A 24,224-nucleotide genomic window follows, 5' to 3' on the forward strand; every position below is an offset into this window, starting at 1 on the left:
GCGTAACCAGACTCCATTACATTCTGTATTAGACAACCGCCTGCTGGGGTTTTTCTGCCATGTGACTCATTTCCCACCATATTCTTTCCCCTTTAACAAAGTTGGAAGAAGCGCAGACTTGAGTATCAGGACGGAGGAGGTGGTAATAGAACAACGGCCTCTACTGCAATACTGACCATAGCAGCTCGGGCAGAGGCTGCGCAACGTATGGAGACTCACACTGCAGTCTCTGCGCTCTCTTATTCTTGACACTCACACCGAGCTCTCTGTTCTTTCTGACACAGCTGTCACACAGATCAGTAGATTATATGGGGGAAATATATTAATACTACACAGGGCCCACCACTGACCTCAGTATTAATACTACACAGGGCCCACCACTCACCTCAGTATTAATACTACACAGGGCCCACCACTCACCTCAGTATTAATACTACACAGGGCCCACCACTGACCTCAGTATTAATACTACACATGGCCCACCACTGACCTCAGTATTAATACTACACAGGGCCCACCACTCACCTCAGTATTAATACTACACATGGCCCACCACTCACCTCAGTATTAATACTACACAGGGCCCACCACTGACCTCAGTATTAATACTACACAGGGCCCACCACTGACCTCAGTATTAATACTACACAGGGCCCACCACTGACCTCAGTATTAATACTACACAGGGCCCACCACTGACCTCAGTATTAATACTACACAAGGCCCACCACTGACCTCAGTATTAATACTACACAGGGCCCACCACTGACCTCAGTATTAATACTACACAGGGCCCACTGCCGACCTCAGTATTAATACTACACAGGGCCCACCACTGACCTCAGTATTAATACTACACAGGGCCCACCACTGACCTCAGTATTAATACTACACAAGGCCCACTGCAACCTCAGTATTAATACTACACAGGGCCCACTGCCGACCTCAGTATTAATACTACACAGGGCCCACCACTGACCTCAGTATTAATACTACACAGGATCCACTGCCAACCTCAGTATTAATACTACACAGGGCCCACTGCCGACCTCAGTATTAATACTACACAGGGCCCACTGCCGACCTCAGTAGTAATACTACACAGGGCCCACCACTGACCTCAGTATTAATACTACACAGGGCCCACCACTGACCTCAGTATTAATACTACACAGGGCCCACCACTGACCTCAGTATTATTACTACACAGGGCCCACTGCCAACCTCAGTATTAATACTACACAGGGCCCACCACTGACCTCAGTATTAATACTACACAGGGCCCACCACTCACCTCAGTATTAATACTACACAGGGCCCACCACTCACCTCAGTATTAATACTACACAGGGCCCACTGCCGACCTCAGTATTAATAGTACACAGGGCCCACCACTGACCTCAGTATTAATACTACACAGGGCCCACCACTGACCTCAGTATTAATACTACACAGGGCCCACCACTGACCTCAGTATTAATACTACACAGGGCCCACCACTGACCTCAGTATTCATACTACACAGGGCCCACTGCCAACCTCAGTATTAATACTACACAGGGCCCACTGCCGACCTCAGAATTAATACTACACAGGGCCCACCACTGACCTCAGTATTAATACTACACAGGGCCCACCACTGACCTCAGTATTAATACTACACAGGGCCCACTGCCGACCTCAGTATTAATACTACACAGGGCCCACCACTGACCTCAGTATTCATACTACACAGGGCCCACTGCCAACCTCAGTATTAATACTACACAGGGCCCACTGCCGACCTCAGAATTAATACTACACAGGGCCCACCACTGACCTCAGTATTAATACTACACAGGGCCCACCACTGACCTCAGTGTTAATACTACACAGGGCCCACTGCCAACCTCAATATTAATAAACACACGGCCCACTGCAGACCTTAGTATTAATACTACACAGGGCCCATTGACAACCTTAGTATTAATACTACACAGGGCCCACTGCCGACCTCAGTATTAATACTACACAGGGCCCACTGCCAACCTCAGTATTAATACTACACAGGGCCCACTGCCAACCTTAGTATTAATACTACACAGGGCCCACTGCCGACCTCAGTATTAATACTACACAGGGCCCATTTCCAACCTTAGTATTAATACTACACAGGGCCCACTGCCGACCTCAGTATTAATACTACACAGGGCCCATTTCCAACCTTAGTATTAATACTACACAGGGCCCACTGCCGACCTCAGTATTAATACTACACAGGGCCCACTGCCGACCTCAGTATTAATACTACACAGGGCCCACAGTCGACCTCTGAAAAAATATTACAAGGTAAGATGGGGGCAGAGTCAGGAGCACTTCATATTATTACCGGTTGCAGAGTATTTGCTGTGAGCGACACCTTTACCTAGTAATGGTCAATGATAAGTGACAGGTGAGTGGACATTACTGAGGTGACAGGACATCCTGCAGCTGCTGGGGCACTGACACAATAACAGAGACCTGACAAGAGTAACAACATGGCCGCCTCCTCTATATATACCCTCCGGCTGGATGGAATGCACAGGCGGCTATTTTTACTTTGAGACAGGAATAAACCTAAATTTACACAAGGTGACGGAACAGTACTGAAGACCGGGCAGGGCCACAGCAAAGACGTGATAGTGCCCGGCTGGTTCACAGCACATGTGTAGACACATACATCAAAGCCAAACTTCTCCACAGTCTTTCAGGACAAGGAAGTCCCAACGGGCCAGGGGAGGCCAACCCGACGGGCCAGGGGAGGCCAACCCGACGGGCCAGGGCCAGGGCCCGGGGAGGCCAACCCGACGGGCCAGGGCCAGGTGAGGCCAACCCGACGGGCCAGGGCCAGGGGAGGCCAACCCGACGGGCCAGGGCCAGGGGAGGCCAACCTGACGGGCCAAACCGATTATAAATGACAGGGCCTTGTAATGATCACAGTCTAATAATGAGAGGGGGCTCCGATCAGGCCCCTAACCCTATTCAAAATCTTAAAGATTCCCCCAGGACAGCTACAGTGTTACTGTTGGAGCGGAAGAGGAGAAGGAGCAAAGAATGTGAAGACATGAAGGCACCAGAGCCCTGAACAACCGGCACCGGCCCCCCGCAGTGCACCACTATTTATACTACATCCAGAAAACAAGAGGACCTGTCCGTCACATGAGCGACCTAAGTCCACCTCCCCCATCACTTTGGTACCAGGTACACCCTACAAACTACACCCCATACATTACAGGAGGATAGTAACCAGATACATCATATAATCTACATTACAGGAGGATAGTAACCAGATACACCATATAATCTACACCTCATACATTACAGGGGGATAGTAACCAGATACATTATATAATCTACACCTCATACATTACAGGAGGATAGTAACCAGATACACCATATAATCTACACCTCATACATTACAGGGGGATAGTAACCAGGTACATTATATAATCTACACCCCATACATTACAGGAGGATAGTAACCAGATACATCATATAATCTACACCTCATACATTACAGGAGGATAGTAACCAGATACATCATATAATCTACACCTCATACATTACAGGAGGATAGTAACCAGATACATTATATAATCTACACCTCATACATTACAGGAGGATAGTAACCAGATACATTATATAATCTACACCCCATACATTACAGGAGGATAGTAACCAGATACATTATATAATCTACACCCCATACATTACAGGAGGATAGTAACCAGATACATCATATAATCTACACCTCATACATTACAGAGGATAGTAACCAGGTACATTATATAATCTACACCTCATACATTACAGGAGGATAGTAACCAGGTACATTATATAATCTACACCTCATACATTACAGGAGGATAGTAACCAGGTACATCATATAATCTACACCTCATACATTACAGGAGGATAGTAACCAGATACACCATATAATCTACACCCCATACATTACAGGAGGATAGTAACCAGGTACACCATATAATCTACACCTCATACATTACAGGAGGATAGTAACCAGATACATTATATAATCTACACCCCATACATTACAGGAGGATAGTAACCAGATACATTATATAATCTACACCTCATACATTACAGGAGGATAGTAACCAGATACATTATATAATCTACACCTCATACATTACAGGAGGATAGTAACCAGATACACCATATAATCTACACCCCATACATTACAGGAGGATAGTAACCAGATACATTATATAATCTACACCTCATACATTACAGGAGGATAGTAACCAGATACAGTATATAATCTACACCCCATACATTACAGGAGGATAGTAACCAGATACATTATATAATCTACACCCCATACATTACAGGAGGATAGTAACCAGATACATTATATAATCTACACCTCATACATTACAGGAGGATAGTAACCAGATACATTATATAATCTACACCTCATACATTACAGGAGGATAGTAACCAGATACATTATATAATCTACACCTCATACATTACAGGAGGATAGTAACCAGATACATCATATAATCTACACCTCATACATTACAGGAGGATAGTAACCAGATACATTATATAATCTACACCTCATACATTACAGGAGGATAGTAACCAGATACATCATATAATCTACACCTCATACATTACAGGAGGATAGTAACCAGATACATTATATAATCTACACCCCATACATTACAGGAGGATAGTAACCAGGTACATCATATAATCTACACCTCATACATTACAGGAGGATAGTAACCAGATACACCATATAATCTACACCTCATACATTACAGGAGGATAGTAACCAGGTACATCATATAATCTACACCCCATACATTACAGAGGATAGTAACCAGATGCATCATATAATCTACACCCCATACATTACAGGAGGATAGTAACCAGATACATTATATAATCTACACCCCATACATTACAGAGGATAGTAACCAGGTACATTATATAATCTACACCTCATACATTACAGGAGGATAGTAACCAGATACATCATATAATCTACACCCCATACATTACAGAGGATAGTAACCAGATACATCATATAATCTACACCCCATACATTACAGGAGGATAGTAACCAGATACATTATATAATCTACACCCCATACATTACAGGAGGATAGTAACCAGGTACATTATATAATCTACACCCCATACATTACAGAGGATAGTAACCAGATACATTATATAATCTACACCCCATACATTACAGAGGATAGTAACCAGGTACATTATATAATCTACACCCCATACATTACAGGAGGATAGTAACCAGATACATCATATAATCTACACCCCATACATTATAGAGGATAGTAACCAGGTACATTATATAATCTACACCCCATACATTACAGAGGATAGTAACCAGGTACATTATATAATCTACACCCCATACATTACAGGAGGATAGTAACCAGATACATCATATAATCTACACCCCATACATTACAGGAGGATAGTAACCAGATACATTATATATAATCTACACCTCATACATTACAGGAGGATAGTAACCAGATACATCATATAATCTACACCCCATACATTACAGGAGGATAGTAACCAGATACATTATATAATCTACACCTCATACATTACAGGAGGATAGTAACCAGATACATCATATAATCTACACCCCATACATTACAGAGGATAGTAACCAGGTACATTATATAATCTACACCCCATACATTACAGAGGATAGTAACCAGATACATTATATATAATCTACACCTCATACATTACAGGAGGATAGTAACCAGATACATTATATAATCTACACCCCATACATTACAGGAGGATAGTAACCAGATACATCATATAATCTACACCCCATACATTACAGGAGGATAGTAACCAGGTACATCATATAATCTACACCTCATACATTACAGAGGATAGTAACCAGATACATTATATAATCTACACCTCATACATTACAGGAGGATAGTAACCAGATACATTATATAATCTACACCTCATACATTACAGGAGGATAGTAACCAGATACATCATATAATCTACACCTCATACATTACAGGAGGATAGTAACCAGATACATCATATAATCTACACCTCATACATTACAGGAGGATAGTAACCAGATACATCATATAATCTACACCTCATACATTACAGGAGGATAGTAACCAGATACATTATATAATCTACACCTCATACATTACAGGAGGATAGTAACCAGATACATTATATAATCTACACCCCATACATTACAGGAGGATAGTAACCAGATACATTATATAATCTACACCTCATACATTACAGGAGGATAGTAACCAGGTACACCATATAATCTACACCTAATACATTACAGGAGGATAGTAACCAGATACATTATATAATCTACACCCCATACATTACAGGAGGATAGTAACCAGATACATTATATAATCTACACCCCATACATTACAGGAGGATAGTAACCAGATACATTATATAATCTACACCTCATACATTACAGGAGGATAGTAACCAGATACATCATATAATCTACACCCCATACATTACAGGAGGATAGTAACCAGATACAGTATATAATCTACACCTCATACATTACAGGAGGATAGTAACCAGATACAGTATATAATCTACACCTCATACATTACAGGAGGATAGTAACCAGATACATTATATAATCTACACCTCATACATTACAGGAGGATAGTAACCAGATACATCATATAATCTACACCTCATACATTACAGAGGATAGTAACCAGGTACATTATATAATCTACACCTCATACATTACAGGAGGATAGTAACCAGGTACATTATATAATCTACACCTCATACATTACAGGAGGATAGTAACCAGGTACATCATATAATCTACACCTCATACATTACAGGAGGATAGTAACCAGATACACCATATAATCTACACCCCATACATTACAGGAGGATAGTAACCAGGTACACCATATAATCTACACCTCATACATTACAGGAGGATAGTAACCAGATACATTATATAATCTACACCTCATACATTACAGGAGGATAGTAACCAGATACATTATATAATCTACACCCCATACATTACAGGAGGATAGTAACCAGATACAGTATATAATCTACACCTCATACATTACAGGAGGATAGTAACCAGATACAGTATATAATCTACACCTCATACATTACAGGAGGATAGTAACCAGATACATTATATAATCTACACCCCATACATTACAGGAGGATAGTAACCAGATACATTATATAATCTACACCTCATACATTACAGGAGGATAGTAACCAGATACATTATATAATCTACACCCCATACATTACAGGAGGATAGTAACCAGATACAGTATATAATCTACACCTCATACATTACAGGAGGATAGTAACCAGGTACAGTATATAATCTACACCTCATACATTACAGGAGGATAGTAACCAGATACATCATATAATCTACACCTCATACATTACAGGAGGATAGTAACCAGATACATTATATAATCTACACCTCATACATTACAGGAGGATAGTAACCAGATACATCATATATAATCTACACCTCATACATTACAGGAGGATAGTAACCAGGTACACCATATAATCTACACCTCATACATTACAGGAGGATAGTAACCAGATACATTATATAATCTACACCCCATACATTACAGGAGGATAGTAACCAGATACACCATATAATCTACACCTCATACATTACAGGAGGATAGTAACCAGATACATTATATAATCTACACCTCATACATTACAGGAGGATAGTAACCAGATACATCATATAATCTACACCTCATACATTACAGGAGGATAGTAACCAGATACATTATATAATCTACACCCCATACATTACAGGAGGATAGTAACCAGATACATTATATAATCTACACCTCATACATTACAGGAGGATAGTAACCAGATACATTATATAATCTACACCTAATACATTACAGGAGGATAGTAACCAGATACACCATATAATCTACACCTCATACATTACAGGGGGATAGTAACCAGATACATTATATAATCTACACCCCATACATTACAGGAGGATAGTAACCAGATACATCATATAATCTACACCCCATACATTACAGGAGGATAGTAACCAGATACATTATATAGGCCCAGATTAATCAAACTGTGTGAGAATAAAAGTGGAGAGATTTTCCCATAGCAACCAATCACAGCTCAGCTATGCAGCTGTGGTAAAGTGAAACCTGAGCTGTGATTGGTTGCTGTGGGAAAATGGGAAAATCCCTCCACTTTTATTCTCACACAGTTTGATAAATCTGGGCCATAATCTACACCTCATACATTACAGGTAGGGTGACCACGTGTCCCGGTTTGCCTGGGACAGTCCCGCATTTGGAGAGTCTGTCCCGGGTCCCAGTCACCCTCATTCCGGGACAATGCAGTGTCCCGGAATGATCTGAGCCCGTGAGCCGCCGTCCGCTGACCGTTGCTGTGCTGCAGGGCCGCCATCAGGGGGGGTACCAGTACCCTAGTAAGGGGCCCAGACCTCTAGGGGGGCCCCCGCTGGCAGCAGGACTTGACACTTGCCACTGGCTGTCACTATGCAATGTTCTCTGTACAGTCAGTCACGCACAATACACCTCCTCAGGTTTACATTCCTTTGGGGCCATCGGGGCGGGCGCTGCCACTTTAAAACAGCAACAGCCGCATGGAGGTAATGTAAGAAATGCGCCGTGCGCCAAGGGCAAATCCACTGCACTATGGCCCTGACATCACTTACCTCATAGCAGAGAAGAGGAGAGCGGCGCTGGCTGGATGAACTTTCATTGCCTGAGACTGGGAATATGCCTGGCACCAGGTAGTTAAAGGGGTACTCCGGTGAAAACCTTTTTTCTTTTAAATCAACTGGTGGCAGAAAGTTAAACATATTTGTAAATGACTCCTATTAAAAAATCTTAATCCTTCCTGTACTTATTAGCTGCTGAATACTACAGAGGAAATTCTTTTCTTTTTGGAATGCTCTCTGATGACATCACGAGCACAGTTCTCTCTGCTGACGTTATTATAATAATAATAATAATAATAATGCTTAATTTATTGTTGTCCTTAGTGGGATTTGAACCCAAGTCCCCAGCACTGCAAGGCAGCAGTGCTAACCACTGAGCCACCATACTGCCCTTAGGATACATCTGCTATGCATGGTTGCTAAAATGGGCAGAGATGTCAGCAGAGAGCACTGTGCTCGTGATGTCATCAGTGTTCCAAAAAGAAAGGAATGTCCTCTGTAGCATTCAGCAGCTAATAAGTACTGAAAGGATTAAGATTGTTTAATAGGAGTAATTTACAAATATGTTTAACTTTCTGCCACCAGTTGATTTAAAAGAAAAAAGGTTTTCACCGGAGTACCCCTTTAACATTTAATTAATCTATGACTGTTGTCAGGGTAGAAGCACTATAATTTATAATTATACCTCTCTATGTATTCTTCAGGACCGTCGCGCATTTTGTGGTCTGCCCGCTGACCCAGGAGTTCTGCCTTGGGCCTCACTTTTTGCTCAGCAGCGCACTGTCCCTCAGTTGAGGTGCTCTTCCCTTCCCCTGCCTATGGCCTGCTCCAAACTAGGTGTAAGCTCCCTGCTGTGCTCTAGATCATTGTTTCCCCAACCAGGGTGCCTCTAGCTGTTGCAAAACTACAACTCCCAGCATGCCCGGACAGCCGTTGGCTGTCCGGGCATGCTGGGAGTTGTAGTTTTGCAACAGCTGGAGACACCTTGATTGGGGAACAATGATCTAGATTAGGCTGGGTTCACACCACGTTTTTCAAATACGGTTACCGTATACGGTTTTCCGCTTAAAAAACGTATGGCAAAAACTGTATGCAACCGTATGACTCCAAATTAAAACGTATACGGTTTTTCCCCGTACGGTTCTATCTGTTTGTATCAGTTTTTGCCAACGGTTTTGCTATTTTGTTGGAATTAGTTTTCAAGCAATTTAATAAAGTTATTATTGTTCTATTGAAATTCCAATCTGCGCATATGTCAACTCCAAAAACGGATTAGAAAAACCGTGTGCAACCGTATTCTGAAATTCTCTGTACGGTTCTCATAGACAACAATGTTAAAAGAAGCGCATACGGTTCGCATACGGTTTTCCAACCGGAGGCAAAAACGTGGTCGACAGCGTTTTTGCCTACGGTTGAAAAATCGGCAAAACCGTATCCGAGGCAAAACGGATGCAACCGTACACAACATTTGGAATACGGTTTACAATGCATTCTCTATGCATACGGTTTCGGATACGGTCGGATACGTTTTTTTGCGTTTTTTTTACCGTTTTTCAACTACGGTTCCCGCATACGTTTTCTATCAAAAACCGTATGGGAAAAAAACGGATGGAACAGTATGGGAAAAAGTAAACCGTATGCGTTTTTAAACTGTATACTGTTTTTAAAAGTGCATACAGTTCCGTCAGTTTTTATAGAAAAAAAAAACCCATACGTTTTTGAAAATTTTGTCCATTTTTAATGGGAGGGGTCTTGGGTGGGGACTTTAGGATTCAAATGCGCATGAGCAAAGTAAAAACGTATAGGTTTTTCCCATATGGAACCGTATACATGTGCGTTTCCCATTGACGTCCATGTTAAAAAAAACTTATGTGGTTGCAGTACGGTTTTTAAACTGGAGACAAAATCGTGGTCAACCACGGTTTTGACTCCGGTTTAAAAACCGTACTGCAACAGCATACGTTTTTTTTTTTTTTAACATGGACGTCAATGGGAAACGCACATGTATACGGTCCATACGGGAAAAACGTATACGTTTTTACTTTGCACATGCGCATTTCAATCCTAAAGTCCCCACCCAAGCCCCTCCCATTAAAAATGGACAAAATTTTCAAAAACTTATGGTTTTTTTTTCTATAAAAACTGACGCAACTGTATGCACTTTAAAAAACAGTATACTGTTTAAAAACGCATACGGTTTACTTTTTCCCATACTGTTCCATCCGTTTTTTTCCCATACGTTTTTTGATAGAAAACATATGCGGGAACCGTAATTGAAAAACGTGATGTGAACCCTTACATAGCTCCGTACTCTGCCGCCTCAGATGATGGGTGAGGGGAGCAGCAGATCGCACGGGAGTCGTTGCGTGTCGGAGCATAGTTAGTGCCCGCGGAGGTCACGGGGGAGCAGACACTGAAGAATCGGAAACATCAACCTGTCTGTAGTCTGGGAGAAGCAGCAGACAGTGGATCTCCTGGATTCTCCTCAGATTTGTGACTCCTGGATCTGGTAAGAGTTTAGTGAGGTGCAGGAGAGCATCAGTAAAGGAAGAAATCGTCCTGGTTTTCTGTGTTTTTGGACCTACTGACATCACAACTTCACCCTATAATACATGTATACGTCAGATGACAGTCACAGTGGGGGAGATTTATCAAAACCCCTACAGAGAAAGAATGGTGCAGTTGCCCATAGCAACCAATCAGATCCTTTTTGTTTCAAAGGCCCTGATTGGTTGCTATGGGCAACTGCACCACTTTTCCTCTGCAGGGGTTTTGATAAATCTCCCCCCAATGTGATCATGGGGTATACATACTCATACATGCGTATTGGCTTTAATTGCCCAAACATAATCAACTAGTCAGTACATTTGGGTCAGTTTCCGCTGTTCTGCGCTTTTCAGTTCTGAAAAATACAAGTACACATGCAGGAAATAAATATAGTACTCACTAGTTGAGGACTTGTGGGGCATTTAAGTCAACAGGGACTGTGCCAGTACACGCATGTATACATCATGATCACATTTTGACCATCTGCCAACATATACCTGTAGTGCATGAAAGAATTATGATGCAAGCCCTTAGGCCATACCTCCCAACTGTCCCCAATTTTTTGGTGATGTCCCACTGTCCCTGGACTGCCCCTAATTGTCTTTCTTCTAACCCACAGTGCTAGCTGCACATTTATCTGTAAATGCATCCGAACGTCATCACTGGATGTAACTGCACTGTTATTACTTATATGGCTTGTCATGGCAATAGGAAAAAACATTAGGATACTAAAAACATACTTTTATTGGTGTACATTTGTTATATAGGCACAAAAAATTCACACATTTAAGCAATAGAAGGTACAATGCAAGGTTTGTAAAATTCTTCACAAACCTAGCTTGTCCTATTTTGAGGATAGTTTGCTAGAGTAAAGTTATACTGGCCCTACTAGTCGCATTGGACCCCCTACCTGTTACTGCAGGGAGGCCTTCCTAGAGAACACCAACCTGCAACAGGAACCTCCTATCTCTCCCTGGTTCTGGAGGGAATGGAGGCACCGGGTGCAGTACGTATAGCGCGTCACCAGCAAAAAATCAGCCGCTTTGTGGACCTCAGCTGAATTATTCGGTGAGTATACAACTGTAAGCACATCAAATTGGTACAATGATTGCATACAGATATAGCACAAATTAGAACCACATATTTCCAACGCGTTTCGTTGCGGCACAATTTCAAGCGTCGCAACTCTTCAGGGACAAGTGTCTGGAGAGCAGGAGTATAGTTTCTCCCGTCACCTATCTCACTGAATAGTAGTATGATCGTGATACGACATAGAGGTATAGATAGATATTCTGATGTGCTTAGATAATAAAGGCCCAGATGAAGTTATGTGGGTAATGGTCCAAGGGCTTGTGTTCCCTCTTGTATATAGATAAATACCGACCTGAAATTAAATAGAGATTCTGTATATAGAGTGTTGTTTTATACACATTGTTTGAGATTTTGAATAATATTTAAAGCCTACCTTAGATTGGTACGGCAAATGTGTAGGTGCAGAGGCGATACTTGCACGGATACAGTGGTTTAATATGATTTTAGTTTGTATTGTTGTAGGCTGGTAGAGGTAAGCCTAACAGGGAGGAACATAATATTATTACACTATCATAGGTTGGGTTGGTATAGTAACAGGGGAAATAGATAAGGTATTATTTACCTAGTATGTGAGGGCACAGGGCATTTACCCACAGGATGATGTCCCCACATTAAGAATAGGGCAATATCTGTGGGTAAATAGATAGATGGGTAAAACAGTGGGAGTGCCAGGTTATCTAGAGGTGGGCATGCAGAGTGGTATATAAATAATTAATTATAGATGTCCTACCATATGGTGTCCTTGGGATAGTTTAGGGAGCCATTAGGATGCAGGTACCTGCCTATAGGAACATATATGGCTTGTCATGGTAATAATAGCGGTTGCATTATTTAGGCATATAGGGGAATCACTGGATATAAATGCACTGTAATCATTTATAGTCTGTCGTAGTAATGATCGTGGTTGCTGTCAGTGTAGAAGCATTCTCCTAATCTCAGGTGACAGGCTGGCAACATCATTCCTGTTAAAAGAGATGTCCAGTGCTCACTTTTCTTATTGTATCCGTTCCGGGCTGAAAAAAAATTAAGCTTTCTCTTACCTGCCTACGCTCCCCCAGTGCTTCAGTACAGGTGTTCGGTCCCCGGACTGTATTCTTCTTACTTCCTGTTAGCCCGGCACGTCACAGAGAGCTTCAACCTATCACTGGCCGCAGCGATGTCCCGCCTCGGCCAGTGATAGGCTGAAGCTCCGTGTGACGTGCCGGGCTAACAGGAAGTAAGAAGAATACAGCCCGGGGACCGAACGCCTGTACCGGAGCACCGGGTGAGCATAGGCAGGTAAGAGAAAGCTTTTTTATTTATTTATTTTTTTTTTTCAGCCCGGAACTGATACAATAAGAAAAGTGAGCACCGGACATGTCCTTTAAAGGGGTACTCCGGCGCTTAAACATCTTATCCCCTGTCCAAAGGATAGGTGATAAGATGCCTGATCGCGGGGGTCCTGCCACTATCACAGCTGTATAAATTTGACGAAATGCACGTGTGAAAGTAAGTGTCCCTGAATGGCAGTTAGGAAATGTGGTCACCCTAGGTAATAGGATAGTAACCAGATACAGTATATAATCTACACCTCATACATTACAGGAGGATAGTAACCAGATACATCATATAATCTACACCTCATACATTACAGGAGGATAGTAACCAGATACATCATATAATCTACACCCCATACATTACAGGAGGATAGTAACCAGATACAGTATATAATCTACACCTCATACATTACAGGAGGATAGTAACCAGATACAGTATATAATCTACACCTCATACATTACAGAGGATAGTAACCAGATACATTATATAATCTACACCCCATACATTACAGGAGGATAGTAACCAGATACAGTATATAATCTACACCCCATACATTACAGGAGGATAGTAACCAGATACAGTATATAATCTACACCCCATACATTACAGGAGGATAGTAACCAGATACAGTATATAATCTACACCCCATACATTACAGGAGGATAGTAACCAGATACAGTATATAATCTACACCCCATACATTACAGGAGGATAGTAACCAGATACAGTATATAATCTACACCCCATACATTACAGGAGGATAGTAACCAGATACAGTATATAATCTACACCCCATACATTACAGGAGGATAGTAACCAGATACAGTATATAATCTACACCCCATACATTACAGGAGGATAGTAACCAGATACAGTATATAATCTACACCCCATACATTACAGGAGGATAGTAACCAGATACAGTATATAATCTACACCCCATACATTACAGGAGGATAGTAACCAGATACATTATATAATCTACACCTCATACATTACAGGGGGATAGTAACCAGATACACCATATAATCTACACCCCATACATTACAGGAGGATAGTAACCAGATACATTATATAATCTACACCCCATACATTACAGGAGGATAGTAACCAGATACATCATATAATCTACACCTCATACATTACAGGAGGATAGTAACCAGGTACACCATATAATCTACACCTCATACATTACAGGAGGATAGTAACCAGATACACCATATAATCTACACCTCATACATTACAGGAGGATAGTAACCAGATACATCATATAATCTACACCTCATACATTACAGGAGGATAGTAACCAGGTACATTATATAATCTACACCCCATACATTACAGGAGGATAGTAACCAGATACATTATATAATCTACACCTCATACATTACAGGAGGATAGTAACCAGGTACACCATATAATCTACACCTCATACATTACAGGAGGATAGTAACCAGATACACCATATAATCTACACCTCATACATTACAGGAGGATAGTAACCAGATACATCATATAATCTACACCTCATACATTACAGGAGGATAGTAACCAGGTACATTATATAATCTACACCTCATACATTACAGGAGGATAGTAACCAGATACATCATATAATCTACACCTCATACATTACAGGAGGATAGTAACCAGATACATTATATAATCTACACCCCATACATTACAGGGGGATAGTAACCAGATACATTATATAATCTACACCCCATACATTACAGGAGGATAGTAACCAGGTACATTATATAATCTACACCTCATACATTACAGAGGATAGTAACCAGATACATTATATAATCTACACCTCATACATTACAGGAGGATAGTAACCAGATACATTATATAATCTACACCTCATACATTACAGGAGGATAGTAACCAGATACATCATATAATCTACACCTCATACATTACAGGAGGATAGTAACCAGATACATTATATAATCTACACCTCATACATTACAGGAGGATAGTAACCAGATACATCATATAATCTACACCTCATACATTACAGGAGGATAGTAACCAGATACATCATATAATCTACACCTCATACATTACAGGAGGATAGTAACCAGATACATTATATATAATCTACACCTCATACATTACAGGAGGATAGTAACCAGATACATTATATATAATCTACACCTCATACATTACAGGAGGATAGTAACCAGATACATCATATAATCTACACCTCATACATTACAGGAGGATAGTAACCAGATACACTATATAATCTACACCTCATACATTACAGGAGGATAGTAACCAGATACATCATATAATCTACACCTCATACATTACAGGAGGATAGTAACCAGATACATCATATAATCTACACCTCATACATTACAGGAGGATAGTAACCAGATACACCATATAATCTACACCTCATACATTACAGGAGGATAGTAACCAGATACATCATATAATCTACACCTCATACATTACAGGAGGATAGTAACCAGATACATCATATAATCTACACCTCATACATTACAGGAGGATAGTAACCAGGTACATTATATAATCTACACCTCATACATTACAGGAGGATAGTAACCAGATACACCATATAATCTACACCTCATACATTACAGGAGGATAGTAACCAGATACAGTATATAATCTACACCCCATACATTACAGGAGGATAGTAACCAGATACAGTATATAATCTACACCCCATACATTACAGGAGGATAGTAACCAGATACATCATATAATCTACACCTCATACATTACAGGAGGATAGTAACCAGCTACATCATATAATCTACACCCCATACATTACAGGAGGATAGTAACCAGATACATTATATAATCTACACCTCATACATTACAGGAGGATAGTAACCAGATACATCATATAATCTACACCTCATACATTACAGGAGGATAGTAACCAGATACACCATATAATCTACACCCCATACATTACAGGAGGATAGTAACCAGGTACATCATATAATCTACACCTCATACATTACAGGAGGATAGTAACCAGATACATTATATAATCTACACCTCATACATTACAGGAGGATAGTAACCAGGTACATTATATAATCTACACCTCATACATTACAGGAGGATAGTAACCAGATACATTATATAATCTACACCCCATACATTACAGGAGGATAGTAACCAGGTACATTATATAATCTACACCTCATACATTACAGGAGGATAGTAACCAGATACATTATATAATCTACACCCCATACATTACAGGAGGATAGTAACCAGATACATCATATAATCTACACCTCATACATTACAGAGGATAGTAACCAGATACATCATATAATCTACACCTCATACATTACAGGAGGATAGTAACCAGATACAGTATATAATCTACACCTCATACATTACAGGAGGATAGTAACCAGATACACCATATAATCTATACCTCATACATTACAGGAGGATAGTAACCAGATACATTATATAATCTACACCCCATACATTACAGGAGGATAGTAACCAGATACATCATATAATCTACACCCCATACATTACAGGAGGATAGTAACCAGGTACATCATATAATCTACACCCCATACATTACAGGAGGATAGTAACCAGATACATCATATAATCTACACCTCATACATTACAGGAGGATAGTAACCAGATACATTATATAATCTACACCTCATACATTACAGGAGGATAGTAACCAGATACACTATATAATCTACACCTCATACATTACAGGAGGATAGTAACCAGATACATCATATAATCTACACCCCATACATTACAGGAGGATAGTAACCAGATACATTATATAATCTACACCTCATACATTACAGGAGGATAGTAACCAGGTACATTATATAATCTACACCTCATACATTACAGGAGGATAGTAACCAGATACATCATATAATCTACACCTCATACATTACAGGAGGATAGTAACCAGGTACATCATATAATCTACACCTCATACATTACAGGAGGATAGTAACCAGATACATTATATAATCTACACCTCATACATTACAGGAGGATAGTAACCAGATACATTATATAATCTACACCTCATACATTACAGGAGGATAGTAACCAGGTACATTATATAATCTACACCTCATACATTACAGGAGGATAGTAACCAGATACATCATATAATCTACACCCCATACATTACAGGAGGATAGTAACCAGATACATTATATAATCTACACCCCATACATTACAGGAGGATAGTAACCAGATACATTATATAATCTACACCTCATACATTACAGGAGGATAGTAACCAGATACATTATATAATCTACACCTCATACATTACAGGAGGATAGTAACCAGGTACATCATATAATCTACACCTCATACATTACAGGAGGATAGTAACCAGGTACATCATATAATCTACACCTCATACATTACAGGAGGATAGTTACAAGATACATTATATATAATCTACACCTCATACATTACAGGAGGATAGTAACCGGATACATTATATATAATCTACACCTCATACATTACAGGAGGATAGTAACCAGATACATTATATAATCTACACCCCATACATTACAGGAGGATAGTAACCAGATACATCATATAATCTACACCTCATACATTACAGAGGATAGTAACCAGATACATTATATATAATCTACACCTCATACATTACAGGAGGATAGTAACCAGATACATCATATATAATCTACACCTCATACATTACAGGAGGATAGTAACCAGGTACATCATATAATCTACACCTCATACATTACAGGAGGATAGTAACCAGATACATTATATAATCTACACCCCATACATTACAGGAGGATAGTAACCAGATACATTATATAATCTACACCTCATACATTACAGGAGGATAGTAACCAGATACATCATATAATCTACACCTCATACATTACAGGAGGATAGTAACCAGATACATCATATAATCTACACCTCATACATTACAGAGGATAGTAACCAGATACATTATATAATCTAGCAGTGTCCCCTGAGGAGACCCCGGGGAGCAGTGTCCCCTGAGGAGACCCCGGGGAGCAGTGTCCCCTGAGGAGACCCCGGGGAGCAGTGTCCCCTGAGGAGACCCCGGGGAGCAGTGTCCCCTGAGGAGACCCCGGGGAGCAGTGTCCCGTGAGGAGACCCCGGGGAGCAGTGTCCCCTGAGGAGACCCCGGGGAGCAGTGTCCCCTGAGGAGACCCCGGGGAGCAGTGTCCCCTGAGGAGACCCCGGGGAGCAGTGTCCCCTGAGGAGACCCCGGGGAGCAGTGTCCCGTGAGGAGACCCCGGGGTGCAGTGTCCCGTGAGGAGACCCCGGGGTGCAGTGTCCCGTGAGGAGACCCCGGGGTGCAGTGTCCCGTGAGGAGACCCCGGGGTGCAGTGTCCCGTGAGGAGACCCCGGGGTGCAGTGTCCCGTGAGGAGACCCCGGGGTGCAGTGTCCCGTGAGGAGACCCCGGGGTGCAGTGTCCCGTGAGGAGACCCCGGGGTGCAGTGTCCCGTGAGGAGACCCCGGGGTGCAGTGTCCCGTGAGGAGACCCCGGGGTGCAGTGTCCCGTGAGGAGACCCCGGGGTGCAGTGTCCCGTGAGGAGACCCCGGGGTGCAGTGTCCCGTGAGGAGACCCCGGGGTGCAGTGTCCCGTGAGGAGACCCCGGGGTGCAGTGTCCCGTGAGGAGACCCCGGGGTGCAGTGTCCCGTGAGGAGACCCCGGGGTGCAGTGTCCCGTGAGGAGACCCCGGGGTGCAGTGTCCCGTGAGGAGACCCCGGGGTGCAGTGTCCCGTGAGGAGACCCCGGGGTGCAGTGTCCCGTGAGGAGACCCCGGGGTGCAGTGTCCCGTGAGGAGACCCCGGGGTGCAGTGTCCCGTGAGGAGACCCCGGGGAGCAGTGTCCCGTGAGGAGACCCCGGGGTGCAGTGTCCCGTGAGGAGACCCCGGGGTGCAGTGTCCCGAGAGGAGACCCCGGGGTGCAGTGTCCTGAGAGGAGACCCCGGGGTGCAGTGTCCTGTGAGGAGACCCCGGGGTGCAGTGTCCTGAGAGGAGACCCCGGGGAGCAGTGTCCTCTGAGGAGACCCCGGGGTGCAGTGTCCTGTGAGGAGACCCCGGGGTGCAGTGTCCTGTGAGGAGACCCCGGGGTGCAGTGTCCTGTGAGGAGACCCCGGGGAGCAGTGTCCTCTGAGGAGACCCCGGGGTGCAGTGTCCTCTGAGGAGACCCCGGGGTGCAGTGTCCTCTGAGGAGACCCCGGGGTGCAGTGTCCTGTGAGGAGACCCCGGGGAGCAGTGTCCTGTGAGGAGACCCCGGGGTGCAGTGTCCTCTGAGGAGACCCCGGGGTGCAGTGTCCTCTGAGGAGACCCCGGGGTGCAGTGTCTTCTGAGGAGACCCCGGGGCGCAGTGTCCTCTGAGGAGACCCCGGGGCGCAGTGTCCTGTGAGGAGACCCCGGGGTGCAGTGTCCTGTGAGGAGACCCCGGGGTGCAGTGTCCTGTGAGGAGACCCCGGGGTGCAGTGTCCTGTGAGGAGACTCCGGGGTGCAGTGTCCTGTGAGGAGACCCCGGGGTGCAGTGTCCTGTGAGGAGACCCCGGGGTGCAGTGTCCTGTGAGGAGACCCCGGGGTGCAGTGTCCTGTGAGGAGACCCCGGGGTGCAGTGTCCTGTGAGGAGACCCCGGGGTGCAGTGTCCTGTGAGGAGACCCCGGGGTGCAGTGTCCTGTGAGGAGACCCCGGGGTGCAGTGTCCTGTGAGGAGACCCCGGGGTGCAGTGTCCTGTGAGGAGACCCCGGGGTGCAGTGTCCTCTGAGGAGACCCCGGGGTGCAGTGTCCTCTGAGGAGACCCCGGGGTGCAGTGTCCTGTGAGGAGACCCCGGGGTGCAGTGTCCTCTGAGGAGACCCCGGGGATCAGTGTCACGATTCGGGGCACACTATGAGGTGAGGGGCTCCGGGTGACTGAGGCCCCACACTCCTGAGGTGTTGCTCCTGCACCCGTCTCGCTCTCTTCCCTCCCAATTCCCGCCGCTCCGGCACTCACCTGTATGAAGAGAAGCAGCGCCAGCACCCGCCTCCCCGGGCTCCACACATCCCAGCGTCCCATCCCGGGCTCCGGCTATAGATCCACAGTCCGAGAGAAGCCTCACATCCAGGGCACAGGAGACGGAGCAGAGCGGTGTCACTTCCTCCCTGCTCCACACACACTGACTGACTAATCCCGGGCCGGAATGTCAGGATAGAGGCGGAGAAGACATGGGAGCAGCCTACTAACTAGTCCCCTAACCAGACCCTGACTGACTGTAATCCAACCGGGAATGTCAGTGAAAGGTTGTGTCAGGGCATGCTGGGAGTTGTAGTTAGTGAAAGGCAGCATGCAGTAGAGTTCTCCTTTATTATTGTTTTATATTTTTCTTTCTTTTCTCTTTCTGTTAGTTCTCAGCCTTTTCAAAGTCTTCTTCCAAATAAGTTACCGTACTTTTCCCGTACCTAAAGTTGTTTGCTAAAGAATTTAAACTATCTGCTAATTGGCGCTAAGTATCCCGGGAAACAGTGCGTAAAATCAAACAATTAAATCACCTTTTACTCGTGTCCGCATTTTAATTGGTCAATGTAAATACGCCCTTTGGGGGAGATTCATCAAAACCAGTGTAGAGGAAGAGTTGTGCAGTTGCCCATAGCAACCAATCAGATGGCTGCTTTCATTTTTCACAGTCCTTTTCAAAAGTGAAAGAAGCGATCTGATTGGTTGCTATGGGCAACTCAGAAACTTTTCCTCTGGACGCGTTTTGATGAATCTCCCTCTTTATACTGATGCAGTACTGTCTGTTTCCCTCATATCTTTTTGTCATTTTTTCCTATGAGGGAGACATTCTCCTAGTGCCAGGGAAGGTGACACAAACCAAGGAAGAACTAAGACACTATATGCCAGGGGTATATAGCAGTGGTCTCCAACCTGCGGACCTCCAGATGTTGCAAAACTACAACTCCCAGCATGCCCGGACAGCCGTTGGCTGGGAGTTGTAGTTTTGTAACATCTGGAGGTCCGCAGGTTGAAGACCACTGGTATCTTTCAGCTGGGCGCTCGCTCCGGGGTCAACCCAAAAGTCCCGTAAGATGGACTCTATTGTCTGTTTTGCTCAGACCAAGGGCTCTGTCCAAAATCTCGTTCCTGTAAACATATAATACCCCATGTCCTGTGCCCCTCACATATAATGCCCCATGTCCTGTGCCCCTCACATATAATGCCCCATGTCCTGTGCCCCTCACATATAATGCCCCATGTCCTGTGCCCCTCACATATAATACCCAATGTCCTGTGCCCCTCACATATAATACCCCATGTCCTGTGCCCCTCACATATAATACCCCATGTCCTGTGCTCCTCACATCTAATACCCCATGTCCTGTGCCCCTCACATATAATGCCCCATGTCCTGTGCCCCTCACATATAATACCCCATGTCCTGTGCCCCTCACATATAATGCTCCATGTCCTGTGCCCCTCACATATAATACCCCATGTCCTGTGCCCCTCACATCTAATACCCCATGTCCTGTGCCCCTCACATATAATGCCCCATGTCCTGTGCCCCTCACATATAATACCCAATGTCCTGTGCCCCTCACATATAATACCCAATGTCCTGTGCCCCTCACATATAATACCCCATGTCCTGTGCCCCTCACATCTAATACCCCATGTCCTGTGCCCCTCACATCTAATACCCCATGTCCTGTGCCCCTCACATATAATGCCCCATGTCCTGTGCCCCTCACATATAATGCCCCATGTCCTGTGCCCCTCACATATAATGCCCCATGTCCTGTGCCCCTCACATATAATGCCCCATGTCCTGTGCCCCTCACATATAATACCCAATGTCCTGTGCCCCTCACATATAATACCCCATGTCCTGTGCCCCTCACATATAATACCCCATGTCCTGTGCCCCTCACATATAATACCCCATGTCCTGTGCCCCTCACATATAATGCTCCATGTCCTGTGCCCCTCACATATAATGCTCCATGTCCTGTGCCCCTCACATATAATACCCCATGTCCTGTGCCCCTCACATATAATACCCCATGTCCTGTGCCCCTCACATATAATGCTCCATGTCCTGTGCCCCTCACATATAATGCTCCATGTCCTGTGCCCCTCACATATAATACCCCATGTCCTGTGCCCCTCACATATAATGCCCCATGTCCTGTGCCCCTCACATATAATGCTCCATGTCCTGTGCCCCTCACATATAATGCCCCATGTCCTGTGCCCCTCACATATAATGCCCCATGTCCTGTGCCCCTCACATATAATACTCCATGTCCTGTGCCCCTCACATATAATACCCCATGTCCTGTGCCCCTCACATATAATACCCCATGTCCTGTGCCCCTCACATATAATACCCCATGTCCTGTGCCCCTCACATATAATACCCCATGTCCTGTGCCCCTCACATATAATGCCCCATGTCCTGTGCCCCTCACATATAATGCTCCATGTCCTGTGCCCCTCACATATAATACCCCATGTCCTGTGCCCCTCACATATAATGCCCCATGTCCTGTGCCCCTCACATATAATGCCCCCATCATGTTCCCCTCACATATAACGCCCCGTCATGTTCCCCTCACATATAATGCCCCATCATGTTCCCCTCATATAATGCCCCGTCATGTTCCCCTCATATAATGCCCCCGTCATGTTCCCCTCATATAATGCCCCCATATTGTTCCCCTCAAATATAATGCCCCCATCATGTTCCCCACATATAATGCCCCGTCATGTTCCCCTCACATATAATGCCCCGTCATGTTCCCCTCACATATAATGCCCCCGTCATGTTCCCCTCACATATAATGCCCCCGTCATGTTCCCCTCACATATAATACCCCCGTCATGTTCCCCTCACATATAATGCCCCCGTCATGTTCTCCTCACATATAATGCCCCCGTCATGTTCCCCTCACATATAATGCCCTCGTCATGTTCCCCTCACATATAATGCCCCCGTCATGTTCTCCTCACATATAATGTCCCCGTCATGTTCCCCTCACATATAACGCCCCCGTCATGTTCCCCTCACATATAATGCCCCGTCATGTTCCCCTCACATATAATGCCCCCTTCATGTTCCCCTCACATATAATGCCCCCCTCATGTTCCCCTCACATATAATGCCCCCGTCATGTTCCCCTCAAATATAACGCCCCCGTCATGTTCCCCTCACATATAATGCCCCCATCATGTTCCCCTCACATATAATGCCCCCGTCATGTTCCCCTCACATATAATGCCCTCGTCATTTTCCCCTCACATATAATGCCCCCGTCATGTTCCCCTCACATATAATGCCCCCTTCATGTTCCCCTCACATATAATGCCCTCGTCATTTTCCCCTCACATATAATGCCCCCGTCATGTTCCCCTCAAATATAACGCCCCCGTCATG

The 24,224-nt window shown here is 43.9% G+C and overlaps 1 protein-coding gene across 10 annotated transcripts in view; it reads right to left on the minus strand.

The window, feature by feature from the left end:
* The window catches only part of HSPG2 (heparan sulfate proteoglycan 2), a 171,577-nt gene extending 150,186 nt beyond the window's left edge, over positions 1-21,391 (minus strand). For all 10 annotated transcript variants that reach the window (XM_056544202.1, XM_056544196.1, XM_056544195.1 and 7 more), the window contains exon 1: positions 20,804-21,391. In XM_056544202.1, the coding sequence (XP_056400177.1) occupies positions 20,804-20,866 (63 nt within the window). In that variant the 5' untranslated portion in view covers positions 20,867-21,391. The remainder of the gene's footprint in view (positions 1-20,803) is intronic.
* Between the last annotated feature and the right edge of the window lie 2,833 nt (positions 21,392-24,224).

This window comes from Hyla sarda, chromosome 10 (assembly GCF_029499605.1).
Source record: "Hyla sarda isolate aHylSar1 chromosome 10, aHylSar1.hap1, whole genome shotgun sequence".
Lineage (NCBI taxonomy): Eukaryota > Metazoa > Chordata > Amphibia > Anura > Hylidae > Hyla > Hyla sarda.